Source organism: Cynocephalus volans, chromosome 1, assembly GCF_027409185.1.
Source record: "Cynocephalus volans isolate mCynVol1 chromosome 1, mCynVol1.pri, whole genome shotgun sequence".
NCBI classification, from domain to species: domain Eukaryota; kingdom Metazoa; phylum Chordata; class Mammalia; order Dermoptera; family Cynocephalidae; genus Cynocephalus; species Cynocephalus volans.
The window spans coordinates 67,882,706-67,898,052 of record NC_084460.1 but is presented as its reverse complement, the minus strand read 5'-3'; the positions used below and the strand labels follow the sequence as shown (position 1 = coordinate 67,898,052).

Sequence of the window (15,347 nt, the reverse complement as noted above, 5' to 3'; positions counted from 1 at the left end):
CTGTGCTGGTCAGGGCCAGACAAGGTGCTGCTCACACGCGGTGCTCAGCCTGTGATGGGCTTTACAGTCCGTTCTTTAAAGTGACAGAAAACTGCCTAGTATCACTGCGAAGAAAAGGGGGATTCGAGCTTGACCATTGCTCGTCCTGACACTGAGCCTTTTGAGTCCACGGGGAGTCTATAATAACGTTCCACTTTAATCCTACCAAACTAAAGGTGGATGGAGACAAGGTCTGAAAATAGGATTGCATTACCCATGTAAGACATTAACATGTTAACCAAAGACAGCGGATTTTTTTCCATGGCACAGAATTTCTTCAGTTAACAGCATCATTTAGAATAATATGTGATTTGAAAGATGATACTGTCTTCTGTGCATTAATGAGCCAGAGATAGTCAGATAGTCAGGACTTCATAAAAAAAATAATAATTAACTGAATATGAATTAAATCATCTTTGTATCTTGCTGGGGTACATGTCTACAATTTCTGCAATCTGGCTTTCTCCTAAAAAAAAATAGGGCTTCTCACTTTTTGGGGGAAATATAAATTTTATTTTAGAACTGGATATAAGTTTCGAATACTGTCCCAAGGGGAAAAAAAAAAAAAAAAAGATACAGTATTTTGTGGATGATTTGAGGAGCTCCCATAGTGCCTGAAATTTATTTCCCAGTATAGCAAATCCTAAAGGAGATAATCTGAGATCTGGAAAAAATTCCAAGCTGTATGAAATTAAGCATTATTGTAGATATGTAACATTAAGTCATCTATTGATTATAATATTCATTTGTTGTTATCCTATTCAATCTATATTCATTATCTTTATACTTTTTTGTGTTATTCAGGTTTTTACATGATCTTCTATAATATGAAGTAATAAGTAAATGGAGTTGAAGTAATAGTTAATATTTATCAAGCTCTCACTCTAGAATAGGCACTGCTCTGAGCTCTTAACATGTATTAATTTATTTAAGCCCGTGACATATCTATGAAATAAGCACTATTATTGTCAGTTCCATTTTACAGATGGTAATATTAAGACATGAAAAATGTAAGAACTTTGCCCAAGGACACAGAGCCAGTAAGATTCGAACCCAAGGAGCCTGAAATTCAGCATATAACCATTGCGCTGTACTGGGAAAGCACACAGAGGGCCTTGGATTGCATTTAGCCTTTTGTACTCTGCCTGCTATTTCCTAATTTTCCTTCTAGCCCGTCTGACTGCAGAACATCTTCAACGGGTTAATAGTGGCACAAGAATCGGCCAGTTGACCCATGCAGCATATGTGGGTGTTGCCTCTATTTCTCTCTCTCTCTCCATACCTAATTAGTTACTAAGTCTGAAGCATTCTGCCTGGCTCCCAAACCAGATTCCTCCTCCTTTTCTCCCAGCCCAGCCTTCAGCAGACCTTCACCTTTCTTCTGATATTTCTCCTGCGTTCCAGAACATTCCCCACTAACCCCTGCAGCCACGGCTCCCAAATTGAAAACCGCATCCATTTGTCCCCTGAAAGAAAGCAAGCCAAAATGCCGGGTATTGATCAAGCTTTATTAAAGAAAAGAAATCTGCTGGGCTGCCCTCCAAGTGGAGAGCAGCCCCAGGCTTCTGGGTGGGAGAGCTTATATAGGTTGTAGGGTGCCAGGGCTGGCTGATGCAATGGAGGAGGAGCATTTCGCTAGTATGGAAGCTCCACCTGGCTGATGCAACCAGGGTGGAAAATTGCACCTATGCAGAAGCCAAAAGGGTTTCTATTTCGCAGAAGTCACGAGGCTTCTCGTAAGGAAAAGAGGATGGGGGCTGGCAGCCATTTTATGCTTAGCCTTGCCTAAGATGGAGCTGGTTATGTTCAAAACCTATCATCCTCCTTAACAGAAACTCTCCCTCAACTCTGTCCTGCCACACAAAGTCCTTGCTTTGTTGGCCTTGGCCAGACTCTCCAAGTCTTCCCCCAGCTCTCAATCAAGGTGCTTAGGCATAACAAGGTCATCTTAGGCCCAGAAAGCATGTGGCTCTTTTCTTAACTTTGAGCCTATCTACAGGCTTTTCCCTCATTTAGGAAAGCTCACCCCTCTTTCCTGCCAGGTGGACTCTATTTTCTGGGTGCACCCTGTTCTCTACCCTTGCCACTATGGGGGCTGCTCTACATCATTACACACGTCTTCATCTCTTTTTCTCCACCCTGATGCTGACAGCTCCTTCACAATGGGCGTGATCTTGTCCCTAAGACTGAGTTCTGTTTATCAAATCAATAAAAATCACTCTTCTTAGAAGCTTCTCTTTGCATCTCAAAAGTTTGACTCATCAATCCTCTATGTTCCTTCCTTCAGAATTGCAGAAATAAAAATGATTTATCCGTGACCAAAACTTGGAAATCGATACCAAAGATATGATAGCATGTGACGTCTAAAGAATGTTGACTGAATTATAAGCATGCTCTTTTACCTGTCTCTAGTAAATGTCTGATCTTAAATAGAATTTTTGGTTAACGTCTGAGCTGAGAAGTATTTTCCACTTTCTCGGTTCACTCTTAAATGGAAGAGAAGTTATCTTTCCATTTGCATTATTTCATTGTAGGGCTTTTTCTTCCTAATTACTGATTTAGGATAATGGGAATAATACCATATGTACCCTGTAATGGGCAACTCCACTAGAAATGCTCAAACCCTCTCTTGTGGCACCTCTTTGCATTTGCACTATATACACGTCATTTAAGATTTTTTTCACTTGATTAAAGAAAAAGTTGCTCAAATTTGCTTTAGTCAAAATAAAGGTTAGTTGGTGTTGTGACTATGAGTCCATAAGCAGGGACACCTTAAGGTAAGGTTTGATCAAGGGTTCAACTTGTCAACAAGGACCTGGTATGAGCATTTCTCTGTTTTGCTCACCTCGGTGAAGCACCAGGCCTCTCCCTGCTCTCATACCATCATGTGTACCCCCATGCTGCTCAGTGGAAATGAGCTAAGCCAAGGTCACTTCTGTGCAAGTCCTGGTTTTCTTTTCATTGGCCCAAAGAGAGTCACATGCCTGTTTCTACCAGTCACTGTGGCCAGTACAGTTCCAATTGGCTTAGGACATTTGGGCACCCATCTGCACAGCTGTTGAATAATAAGGAAAAGTAAATATCTTGTGATAGTTTGTGATATTTGAGATATTTTGCAATATCTTGGCAGAAAACACAGGGACAGAGCTAGAGAGCAGATATGATGAGATCTCACATGTTCTTGATAATTCTTTAATCTAATATTGCATCTGACATGATTTCAAAATTATTTGAACACAAAATTTTCTCAGACAGGGAATTATAAGGCTGTATGTCTGCATCACAACAAGTACTAAATAAGTGTCTGGTGTGAGAATTAAAAAAAAAATAATGAAAGTGAGAGTTATCCTCTTATTGAATAATTTTAACTCTATCAGACAAACTACAGAGTCTTTGAGTGGAAAAAACAAAGTCAATACTATTACCCTCAATTGTTAGTAGGTTACAGATATTTCAGAGAGGCATAATAAAAGAAAATGTTCTGCCTGTATTTTGATTTAGTTTAAATTTACCTCAGTGCTAAACTAAATTTACTTCTAAATCTTTCGAGCAATTCTTTTTAAACATTATTTTCCTATGCCAATTAATCTATAGTTTCTACATATTTCTTTAATTCTTGACTTAGAAAAATAAAACAAAATTAAAAACTAAAACTAATTTCTGTTGATTCTTAAAGGCTAATCCAATAATAGCATTAAATTAAAGAAATAAAAGTTTATAGGATAATAAATGTTTTAAAAATAGTACCATTTTACACAAGTCTTAGATATTCTTTGTGAGTTACTATGGGATTGCACATTTAAAGTAATGTAGAATTATGTGCAAGATTTACTGATCTGTTGACCACAATAAACTTGGTTTAAGGTAGAAAGAAGGTAAATTTTCTGTACCAATTTCTTAATCAAACTGTTTTCTATTTCTGTGATTTTCAAATAATGCTTCCAAAACACGCACATATGTTAATTAATAGTTTTATCAATTTCACAGTGTTCTCAAGGCCCCACAGCAGGTTCCACAGAGTGTTAATAACCATAGCCATGCACCTTTGCTTCCAGCCACGGTACTGAGAAACTCCTCTGTGAAATGCAAGGCATTGTACAAGTTTCTGCAGTGATGGAATCTAGTTTAAGAATATTGAATAGGCAGATTGAGAGGTTATGTATTTTCACCTACTGTTTTATAGTGAAATAAATAATAAATTAATATCCCCAATAAAATCACCTTTGATAATGTTGAATATTTATTAATTCATACAGATCATATTGTTAGTGCAATGGATATTGGACTTCCAGCCTTTACATCCATGAGAAAGAAATGTCTATTGTTAAAGCCACCCAGTCTATGGTGTTTTGTTATAGCAGCCAAGAGACTATGACATTAAGCTTCACAAGTAGATGCCTTTGTACAAAAGAATTAACTGAAAAATCAATTGACTCTTTTCTAGTATGTTAATTTAATTTTAATTAGTTTAGTCCCATGGCAAAACTCTAAATGACAATTCAATTTCAATTACAATTTCAGTAGGTTCTTAATAAAAGAGCAAATGATTCATATTAAGGAAAATTATATTCATTCATCTTAAAGTAATATTAAATGGATTTTGAAAGAACTTAAAAACTGAAAAATTTAATTGATCTGGTAACAGATTTACAATGGATGTCTTAAATCAAGTTCAGAGAAATTTTGGCATTTTGCTAACTTAAATTTTGTAACTTTCCTATAACCTGCTTTTTAATGTTACTGTCTTATTTTCTTTAATTATTTCTTCTGGAGTAGAGTCCCAGTATTTAGTGTACCCCTCTCCGTCTCCTGATGCATTTCAATTATTTCATTTGAATATTGTGTTGTATTCATTTTTGTACACTAGGAGACTTAATTCACAAACAAAATTAAGTCATAAGACATGCCTCAAGAAATATGCTAATGTTTCATCAAAGAACATTTTGTGAGATATTAACTTAAAACTTTCAGAGGGTATGCGTCCCACAGCAGTGTTGCTTCCCACCCTTTCAGAGTGACAAGTTTATATACAGTCTTAAGCCTAAGAGGCCTGTGGATTATTTAATATCTACAAATATGATGAATTGTTAATATTGTGTTTTAGCAAACAGTGCAGTTTTTGCATGTTCTGACACCAGACAGCCTGGGGCTCACATTCTAGCTCTGCCATGCCACCTGTGTGATCTTGAGCGAGTTAATTAACAGTACTGTGCCTCACCGGTAAAGCGGACTTAGTATCGATTCCTATCTCGTGGAATTCTTATATTTATTTAGTGACATAATATTTGTAAAAATACGTTCTATGTAAGTGATACATAGACCAAAAGAAAAATAAATCACTGTACCCAACTAGGCAAATTATTACTCCATTTTATTTGCCCTACAATTACCTATTGTAATTTTTTTGAATTTTCAAGAGTATTCCTCCAGTCTTGAAATTCTACAATTTGTTTTTCAAGTCCATCTTTACAATATCTACATGCTTTGTGTTTTCCTTTAGGGTCTTAAAGATTCAATTAGTGTTTTATTTTTTGTGTGTGGGGGGGTGCGTGTTCTCTTTTCCAAACAGCCTTTTATCAGGTCCCTTCCGTGCTCCAAGCTCTTTTAGGGACCTCTCGCTGTGGTTCAAGAAAGCCCACACACTTTCTGCAAACTGATGCAGTCTTTATTTGCAACTGAATCTCCCACGGTTCTCTCACATGATACTGTTCTTCAGTCATGGTGAAGAAGCCATTTAACAACCTATCTGTCTTACACATGAGACTTGGTCCATGTCCTAGCATTCCCTTCCCCACCCATGGTTCCCATCATGCCTTTGGTGATGCCAGCACTGCTGTGTTACCAAGTTGAGTAGTGAATCCCCGAGGGCCGCAGGATGCAATGGCAATAATGTTCGCCCTTTAAATTATCACATTTTCTTATTGACTTTGACATAGAATCGGAAAGCAACCATGTTTATTATAATAGTGTTAAGTCAAACACAAATAACTTTAAAATCAAGGAGAGATGTCAAAGTAATGATTTAAATAGAAAAAAATGTAATTATGTGATAATCTTGTGAAGGTTTTTGAAGACTATAAAGCAATAAAATATAAATAAATAGTAATAATGGATATTATATGTATTTATGTAATAAAACACTGCACTATTATAGTTTTTTTTAAAAAAAATTAACATACCAAGTTTGTATTCTCTACAAGCAATGTCATAATGCTGGAGAAAAATTCATGTGAAAGACATCTGAGTCCTATACACACTACCCCAGAATAATGAAATACTTCCTTTCATATTTAAGTGTATTGGACGTGTGTATTTAGATTCAATCAGAACCTCTCTGAATTTAGGTTCAATGTGTCTATAGATATATTGAATAAGTGAGTTATCATTGCATGTTTGTGAAGAAATCCTAATTGTATTTCAGGTTATAAAAATATTTGCTCTGATACTAGTAGAAGACTTCATTTCCAGGGGGCGAGTATGATATGAGATGTGGGAAGAGTCAGAAGGCTGGTTAATTGCTTTTTCTTTATCTTTCTGCAGCCTAAAGCAACAACACTGTCTGCACAGGGTTGTCAGTCTCAACTGGGCAGTTAATTTTGCACAGTTATTATTTTTACATAGTACAAACTTGCACTTAATTACCATCATTTATTATATGTCTGCTTCAAAAAATAATTCTGAAATCTAAATGCTAACAAAAATATGTGTAAAATTGCTTCTTTTAGTTTAGTGTATATATTTTTTCTTCTCCTGGATACAGATGCTAAATTCTTTGTTCTAGTCCTACCTTTCTGGTGGATTAAGAGAAATGATTATATTGTAATATCTTGAATGCTATGTAATAACAAATATAACCTGCAGTTAATTGGTGACCTATTTTAAATAAGTCCTTAAAGGCACATGCTCTTCTAGAACATTTCAACTCTTATTATTCCAATTTCATCATTGTTATTTGTGAACAGTATTGTGAATTATTAATTATAAAGTATGTTCAGCACTATTTAGGATATAAAAAGAGTACAATTTTCTTTCTGAGCACTTACAGCTTATATTAAATGAATAATTGATCTGTTCTAGTTGTGTGACCTTTGGAAAGGCATTCCATTTTAAAATTATTTTATGCCTATTTCCTCATTTGTAAATGGAGTTTATTGACCTGTCACATAAGGTTACTGTGAGGGTTAATGAGTTAATGAATGTAGAGAATTTAGTAAAGTGTGTGACGCAAAATATCATTACTAGAGTTTACACATCAGCTTTATCGTGATGGATTAAATCTGCCTTTATAACATTATACCCCTAAGTCTGGAAAATTCTCTACGTGGCAAGTTTGCCAAGAAGGAGGAAAAACAAAACAACATAAAACATGGTGGTGTGAAGACCACAGAAAGGTAATTCAACCAGAACTAGAACAGGAAAACAAAACTTGTCCACTGCAAACACAGAACCTTCCAGATAGTAGACAGCAATGTCTCAGCCCTCAGGAGTCAGCGTGTCCTCTGTGGGGATCTTGAGGTGGGCTCGTGGCTGAAGCTGGAGGTGGACATCCTTGCTTTGCTTTCCTTGTGGGATGCCTCCCTAACAACACACTGGGACATCTCCTGCCATTTATTAGTGTTACCAGAGAGTGATGAAGCCCTCGTCCCATGCATGGGGATTGAGATGTGTGGACTCACCACCATATTCAGTTACTTACATCTTATCTCCTCGTCTCCTCCAATCTTCTATCCCTCCTCTTGGCCTCATACTATCAAGAAAAAAAAAACCAAGAACAACTCCTGATGACCAGATGGTGACCAGAAGCCAGAACCCTCCTTACCCTTAACCACCTGCCCACCTCTGGGGATTTGTGACCCACCATGGCCTGTACTTTGCAGTACATGTTGCATGATGTACTTGATATATTCAACTAAACAGTAAACCAAAACACACATCAGTTATCACAGCCATAAAAAAAAAAAGGTTTTTTTCAAAAGTTTCCTCGGACTAAAAGTGATTTCCTTGCAACTATATCAGTATTTATTATATCTTTGTATGAATTTTTTCAAGCTTAAAAAGTATGAAAGGACCTAAATGTTATTTTTGAATGGAATGTGTTATTAATCATTGTCAACTTCAGTTTTAAATAAAACTTCTTATTATTTGTAACTAGATTCCACATTCTGATTTTCAGAATTTGATGATTTTCTTCCTTTTTTTCTCTTTAAGTTTGATACTTTCAATGGTTTGAACCTCCCACTATTTTCTCTATGGAGCAAAGAGGACACGCTACTTTACCACGATGATTTTCTTTTTATATATTTTGGCTTTTATGTTAAAAAATGCTCCTTCAGGAAGGAAAAAGTAAAGAAATATTCAACAAGGCCTATGAATTATTACACTTCCCAAGGAAATGACTTACCTAAATTGCTTGTTGAATTTAAGATACAAAACCATTTTTCTTTGGTCTTTGACTGCTTGAGAATCATCAGATCACTAGTGTGGAAAAAGTACTGCACTGTTCGGCGATGGCTGGACGTGGGCCTCAGTGTGAATTCCCCAGTGCTGAGCACGAGAGAAGCATCACTTGCCCATCTCTGTGTACAGAAATTTTAAATAATTTAAAAAGTATTATTATGATCATACAAATATATAATTATATGTAAGTATAACAACAACATTACAGTAAAATTTTTTAAAATTATTTTATTATAAAACCCCAGAACTGTCTTGTTGGATTACCCACTCCTTGAGATTTTCTCTCAATGTTTCCTCCCTCCACCCCACACCAAGCCTGCCTTTGGGTCTTTGTTAAGGAGAGATGAGGCAGAGGTGAACTAGTTCTCAGGTGTTTTCCTCCTTGATTTTCTCCCACACCCTTCCACTTGGGGATATTATGAGATTCAGTGTGCTCAAATCATTATGAGCTAATCATAAATCTCTAGCAATTTCCTTCTGGTGAGTAGGTTAGGGTATCATGGCAGTGATGTGGCTGATTTTGTTAATTGACAAAGAAAAAGGGGGGGTTGTCAGAGAGAATGAATATTATAACATCAGGCATATGGAAGGTATTTGCAAAATTTGTATAAGACCACTCTAAAGTTGATCATAGCACGTTCCTTCTCTCCCTGTCTCATTATGGATAGATAGCATTTTACTCATGTTCAGCTTCCAACTTTATCATTGTTCCTCAAACTAACATACATTTTATTTTTTTTCTAAAAATCATTGGCTTGACATAGAGTACAGCTAATAAGTTAGTTGATGCATAAGCCCATGGAGCTCTTTTGTCAAATCACACGTATTTATGTGTGTGTGTGAATATATACATATATTCATACATAAATATGTAGGTTTGTGTGTGAATATATATATTTCACACGTACATACATGTATATAGACACACATATATGGCAACTTTATTATTTCATGGTTCTTTTGGACTCACAGAATTTTAGAGCTAAAGGAGTTTTTAACCTAAACAGTTCACTTTCATAGTGAAACAGGTGCTGAGTGGCTAAATGACTTTCTCTGGGTTGACAGAATGTAAACAGCTGCATTTATTTTCACTTTTACCTTGATTAAAGGTATTTGTTTCATGCAAATTTGGATCTAGAAGTCAATTACACTCTTCTTTCATCGAGAAAAGGGGAAAAGAATATATTTATTGCCACTGAGTGCTCTTTCATCCCAAGATGTAATGCGAACAAGATCAGTGCTGTGACATATCAGAAGATAACTCAGAGGTTTTGTCTATCATTAATGATTTCCCTTGAAATGCATCCTGGCTGATGCCACAAAATATCAGTGTAGGAAAACTGCAGCAATGCAACAGTAGAATAGGCACATGGGGACAGGTTGGGACCTGTCATGAGGCAGAAATGAGGCACTGAGAGATGATGTGACTACACAGTAATACAGCGAGGGAACCACCAGATGCACAGGCCACATCTATTTTATTTTAGAACTCTCTGTATGATGGTGCGCTGGTTTCATACCGCAAAAGGTCATCCTATTAAAAGAAATAAGAAAATCTTGAAAATGGAATGAATGGGGTATATTTTCTGTGCAGTTGGTAATTCATTAAAAAATTTTTTTGCTAATCTGTTTTAAAAAGATATATCATTAAGAGACATATATTGATAGAAGAGAGGGCTGCCATAATTTTGAAGTTTTTAATCTATTATTATCAGTAATTACACTTTTGAATCCTCTTTCTTTAATGTCCTATTTATTTTAGCGGAATGTGGAGCAAGTGTCAAAGGAAATGAAGGAACATTACTGTCACCAAATTTCCCATCAAATTATGATAATAACCATGAGTGTATCTATAAAATAGAAACAGAAGCCGGCAAGGGGATTCATCTCAGAGCACGAAGCTTTCAGCTATTTGAAGGAGATATTCTGAAGGTAAAAAGAATCTTCTTTAACATCATTATTACATCTTTTCTTCTCAAGGAGTATATTATAACTATCCATCTATTATCTATCTATCTAGATATAGATATATAAATATTTTTAACCTATCTTTATATATAACTAAGTCATATTTATTTATGCAATAGATTCTACAAAGTGTAATGTAGTGTCACTTAGAAGAGTGCAGGCGGATTTTGAAATAACTTTGTAGCCTAGATCTAACATGTCTTAGTCATGTATCTTGTGCAAATAATGTTGAAAGTTTGATCTTTAGCTTTCTTATATGTAAGAACATGCAACGATATCTACTTTTTTCATTTGTTTTGAGTATTATATATTATATTATATGTGGATGTTTCTAGCATTGTGCCTAGCACATGATAGTAATTATTAAAAATTACACCACCCCCAAACTAGCTTTCTATCGTTACTCTTGATTTTCAAATGTTCTTACAACATCTAAAGCGGGAAGAATTTTGCTATGATTATGCAAGCAAGTCCAGCCACTGTCATTAGAATACAAAATGGGCCTCATGTGAGAGGCCAAGCCAGGACAAGGCATCATCTCACTGCACATTTACAGGGGCACCCAGGTCTTGCCTTGATTTATAAAGTCCCAGTTCCAACTGGAAATGCCCCTTAATTTCTAAGGCTTCTGATATAGTTCCCACCTCTCCTGTAACTATTTTAAGAAATCAGGGACCTTCCAGGATTGAGGGCTGGGAAGTGCAGGACTTAGCCTCAGGGCATTGAAAGAGAAAGGCTTTGAGCAACGAAGGCTAATGCTATACTATATCACCTAGTCCAGCCACCTGCTAATTCCAGTGAGAAGATAAGCAATTTATCTAGTTACTTAGCTGGTTTTGGCAAGAGAGGGATACATGGCTTTTCTCCTTCCCTTACTAATGTTCTCGGATTTTGCAATTATATTTACGTCTACATGGACACATATAATGTCATATCTCAGATTCAGGGGATTCAACTCTTTTTAAGCTGTGAGCATTAAAGGAATATGCAAAGAGCCAACTATAAGGAAAATTCTGCTAGCTCCTGTTTGTCATCCCTTTGTGCAATGGCTGATATGGAGCCCCCGGTGGACTATAGTTGACTTCATTAGAAGTTATGTGCATAGGTCAGGAAGAGCTTATTGATTGAAGAGCATTCCTTCCTCCTAAGTCCACATTAGACTATTTTTCAATTTCATAATTTAGTAGGCTAGTTTTATTCTAGTTTTTCTTTCATCTTAATAGTCTTTCAAAAGCCCATGCTGGCAGTATGAAGGACTGTAAGAAAGATGTGGTTTTCAGACCAGAAACTAGCACATGCTTACTAATCTTAAAAAATAAATAAAAATTAAAAAATAATTAGCTATGTCATTAAGTAAGCATTTTCTGAATTCTTTGATAACCTCAAATTTAGAAGTCAATAAGCCTTCAAGGCAAACTTTTCAATAACTCTTAACTATACTTTGGTGCAGGTGAGTGTTTACAGATATTGCATAAGATAGACACTGATAAATATTATTGAAAAGGGAGGAAGGAAATCATGTTTGTTTGTGATTGCATGGAGTTTAAACTCATTGATTATAACAAAAAGTCAGAAAAAAAATCTCGCTTATCACATTTAATTGCAGAGAAACTGTCAATCATGTAAAACTCCTAAATGTTTTGCAGGCATATGTTTTGTTGAATATCCTAATAAATACATCAGTATTAAAAATGTTTCAAGTGAAATTATCTTAATTTTTTAGCATAAATGCTGTTCACATTGCTCTTTCACACATGCTATGACCCAATAAGAAAGACTAAAATCTTAGGTACACACTACTCTACATACATAAACATGATATTTTCTTGCTTTATTTGAAAAATCCTATAAAAGAAATGTAGCTCTCATGAAAATGTTGGGAAATAAATATATAATGTAAAGAGCAGTTGCTTTTGGAAACAAAGTCCTAGGGTATAGTTTCTATAAAATGGAAAAGATTTGCCCAGAGCCCTCAGCATTGCCACTCTTGGATTCTGGTGATGTTTTCTGATCTGTGGTCATCTGCTAACTCTGCTACGTCCCTGAGAGCACATGGCAGTGACTGAATGCCAAGTTCTGGGGACGGTTTGTAGTGCGAGTAATGATAGTCTTGTATTAAAGAGATGACTCCAGAAGGCTTTTTCTAATAAGTGAAAGGAACCCTTGAGTTTAGCTACTTATAGGTGTGGAAATATAACTAGGAGATATTGTACAGAACTGACATAGCCTGCTGCTAATTCAATTGGAATCAAAAATCAAGTCTTCTGACTTCCACTATATCTGGGTTTTCATCTGTGATCAATGCAGAACTTGAACCTAAATTTTTAACTTTAGACAGATCACAAAATAATACTTCATATTTGTCAGTTATGTGCCCATTCTGAGATATCTATTGTCAAGCATGGTGCTAACTGCTGGTGATGTGAATAAACAAGGGAGAATTACTGTTCTGGGGAATCTTATGATTCAGTGTTTGAGTTGTTCATTTTTGGCAGTTTTAACTGAGAGGCCACTGTGAGTGAGATGGAGTCCATATGGTCTGTGAAAGCTCCGTGGAGTGCTCAGTCAAGCCCTGTGGGAAAGCCAAGACCAAGTGCAGCGGACCAGCTGACAGAGTTCTAGGACTTAGCAGTGGGTTTCACTGTGTGGTTAGCTATTCCGTGCCCTCCATCTCCATGGATTTCTGTGAATTATGGAGAATTACGTGGTATACAGAGTGACCTAAGACCCTTCTGGGGAGATTTGGACATTTCCTCTTTGAATCAGATTCCTCTCGTATTAAAACTCTTTATTCTCTGGACGTGAGACCCTCACTATGTCTAATGAAATCACAGACTAAACCAGACAACGATGTTTCAAATAATAACCTGTTATAATAGCCTTTTAATGAGGAAACTAGAGGGTTTTTAAATAAGCATGTGTTTATTTAATTGTAATGAAATAAATTATCCCCCAAATTAATTTTTCTAAATGTATTTTCTCCTTTTATGAACATATGTATATGTGTGTGTCTGTTGACTAATTCATATGGTTTATATATTGATTAGAAAAGAGATGAAAGAAGAAAAGTAAGAATTAAGCTGTATGAGGAGGAAAGGAAGTAGGGGAAATAAACAGATATTGGAAGAGGCTACTTAGGACTCTGATTACCTTTATTTACTTACGGTACATTTTTATCAAGAAAAACTGGATGTTCTTCAAAATAATGTAATATTCTTTGATTCTTACTTCTAAAAACGCCTCACCCACAAGGTGGGTCCCTGCTAGTGAGAAGATAAATGGATTAACAAGTCCCACCTTGTGTTCTATTTTTATTAGGGTGTGAGGGGCCTACAACACTGAGTTCTACTAGAATGTCCACACTGTTTGTGTTGGGTGAGCTTCATGGCTCTAGCAGAAAGTGCACTGCAGGATATCCCTCAGTGTCCAGCTCCTGAAACAGTCTGACTCAGTCCACATTCAGGATATAAGATTGGAACCCCCACCCCCATGTGTCCTGTCTCCCTGAAAGTTGAGAGCTCATCACTGCAACCTCTCTCTTACTGCTAAGATCGGTCAAAACTAAGCCCTGTCTCCTTTGCCTTCCATATACTTGATATATCCACTCAAATTTTACAACTACCTGAAAAGATAATGTCAAATACAAAGTATTTTAGAGCAAGATGACACATCTCTCTGTTGTTATTGCATCATGGAATTCTTTTATTACAATCAATTCAAGGCTAAAGTCACCTTGGGCTCAAAGAGTACAAAACGTGACAAGATTGCATCACATTGTGTTGTCTTTTAATGCTTCAGGTAGAAGGGAGCAGAGAGGAATGAGATCTTCTGTTAATTAGCTGATAGTTCAGAGAAGACATTCACAACTGAAATACTATAAATTCTTTATAAGGAAGGAAATAAAAAGGTATATAATAAAACCTGGACATGCAAAGAAACATTCATTTAATTTTACATAAACACAGAAAGAGCCCTCAAAGTAATGAATGTAAAATGAACACAAATGAATGTTGTCTGTAGTGTTAAAAGTAAAGATAAAACTTAAGAAAAAAGATGACATATTACTAGGCCATTCATTCAGCTTTCTATAAACTGTATAACTTTTAAAGTACTGTATAAAACTACATCTTTGAAGATTTGAAATTCTTGTTCAAATCGCAAACCTAAGAATACAAATTAAGGAATGGGAAGGCTCATGCTGTGAATTTTCATTAGGTATATGATGGAAAAGATAGTTCATCACGTCCATTGGGAGCCTTCACTAAAAATGAACTGACGGGACTGACGCTAAACAGCACGTCCAATCACCTGTGGCTGGAATTCAACACCAATGGATCTGACACTGATCAAGGTTTTCAACTCACCTATACTAGTAAGTAGCAGAGGACTTAATCATTCTTTTATTCTTATTTTGTCAGGACACATCTGTTACCTAGCTTATTATGAAAAGTTTGAAATATTGATTTTTTTTAATGGTTGCCTACTGTGTTTTGGGTTACAGTTTAATTCTGTATACTGTTGACCAGATAGTAAATGTAAATACATTGCTAGAAGCAATAGTTTGAAATTTATCTGCTTAGAAGTATTCATGGTTTAATAATAAAATAGCTGGACTTGAAAAAGAAACATCTTTTTGACATTTAAGAGCTGTTGGGCTTGAAAATATTGATTGTGGTATAGTAATACAGTAACAAAAATTTATGTGTATATATATATATATAAAGATTTAGAAATGAATGTTTGATATAATTAGTAGTAATAGTCTGTGAATGACTGACATAAACATAATCATATACACTTGTAAACAAGCACATATGTATAACAACTGTATTTAGTAAATTCTTTTATCACCACTAATTTCCCAGGTGAGAAAACTACACAAG

The 15,347-nt window shown here is 35.7% G+C and overlaps 1 protein-coding gene across 1 annotated transcript in view; it reads left to right on the top strand.

Annotated features, from left to right (window-relative positions):
* The window catches only part of CSMD1 (CUB and Sushi multiple domains 1), a 1,614,989-nt gene that overhangs the window by 1,227,755 nt on the left and 371,887 nt on the right, over positions 1 to 15,347 (top strand). The window contains exons 22-23 of the mRNA XM_063099815.1: positions 10,259 to 10,428; positions 14,680 to 14,836. Of these exons, the coding sequence (XP_062955885.1) occupies positions 10,259 to 10,428; positions 14,680 to 14,836 (327 nt within the window). The remainder of the gene's footprint in view (positions 1 to 10,258; positions 10,429 to 14,679; positions 14,837 to 15,347) is intronic.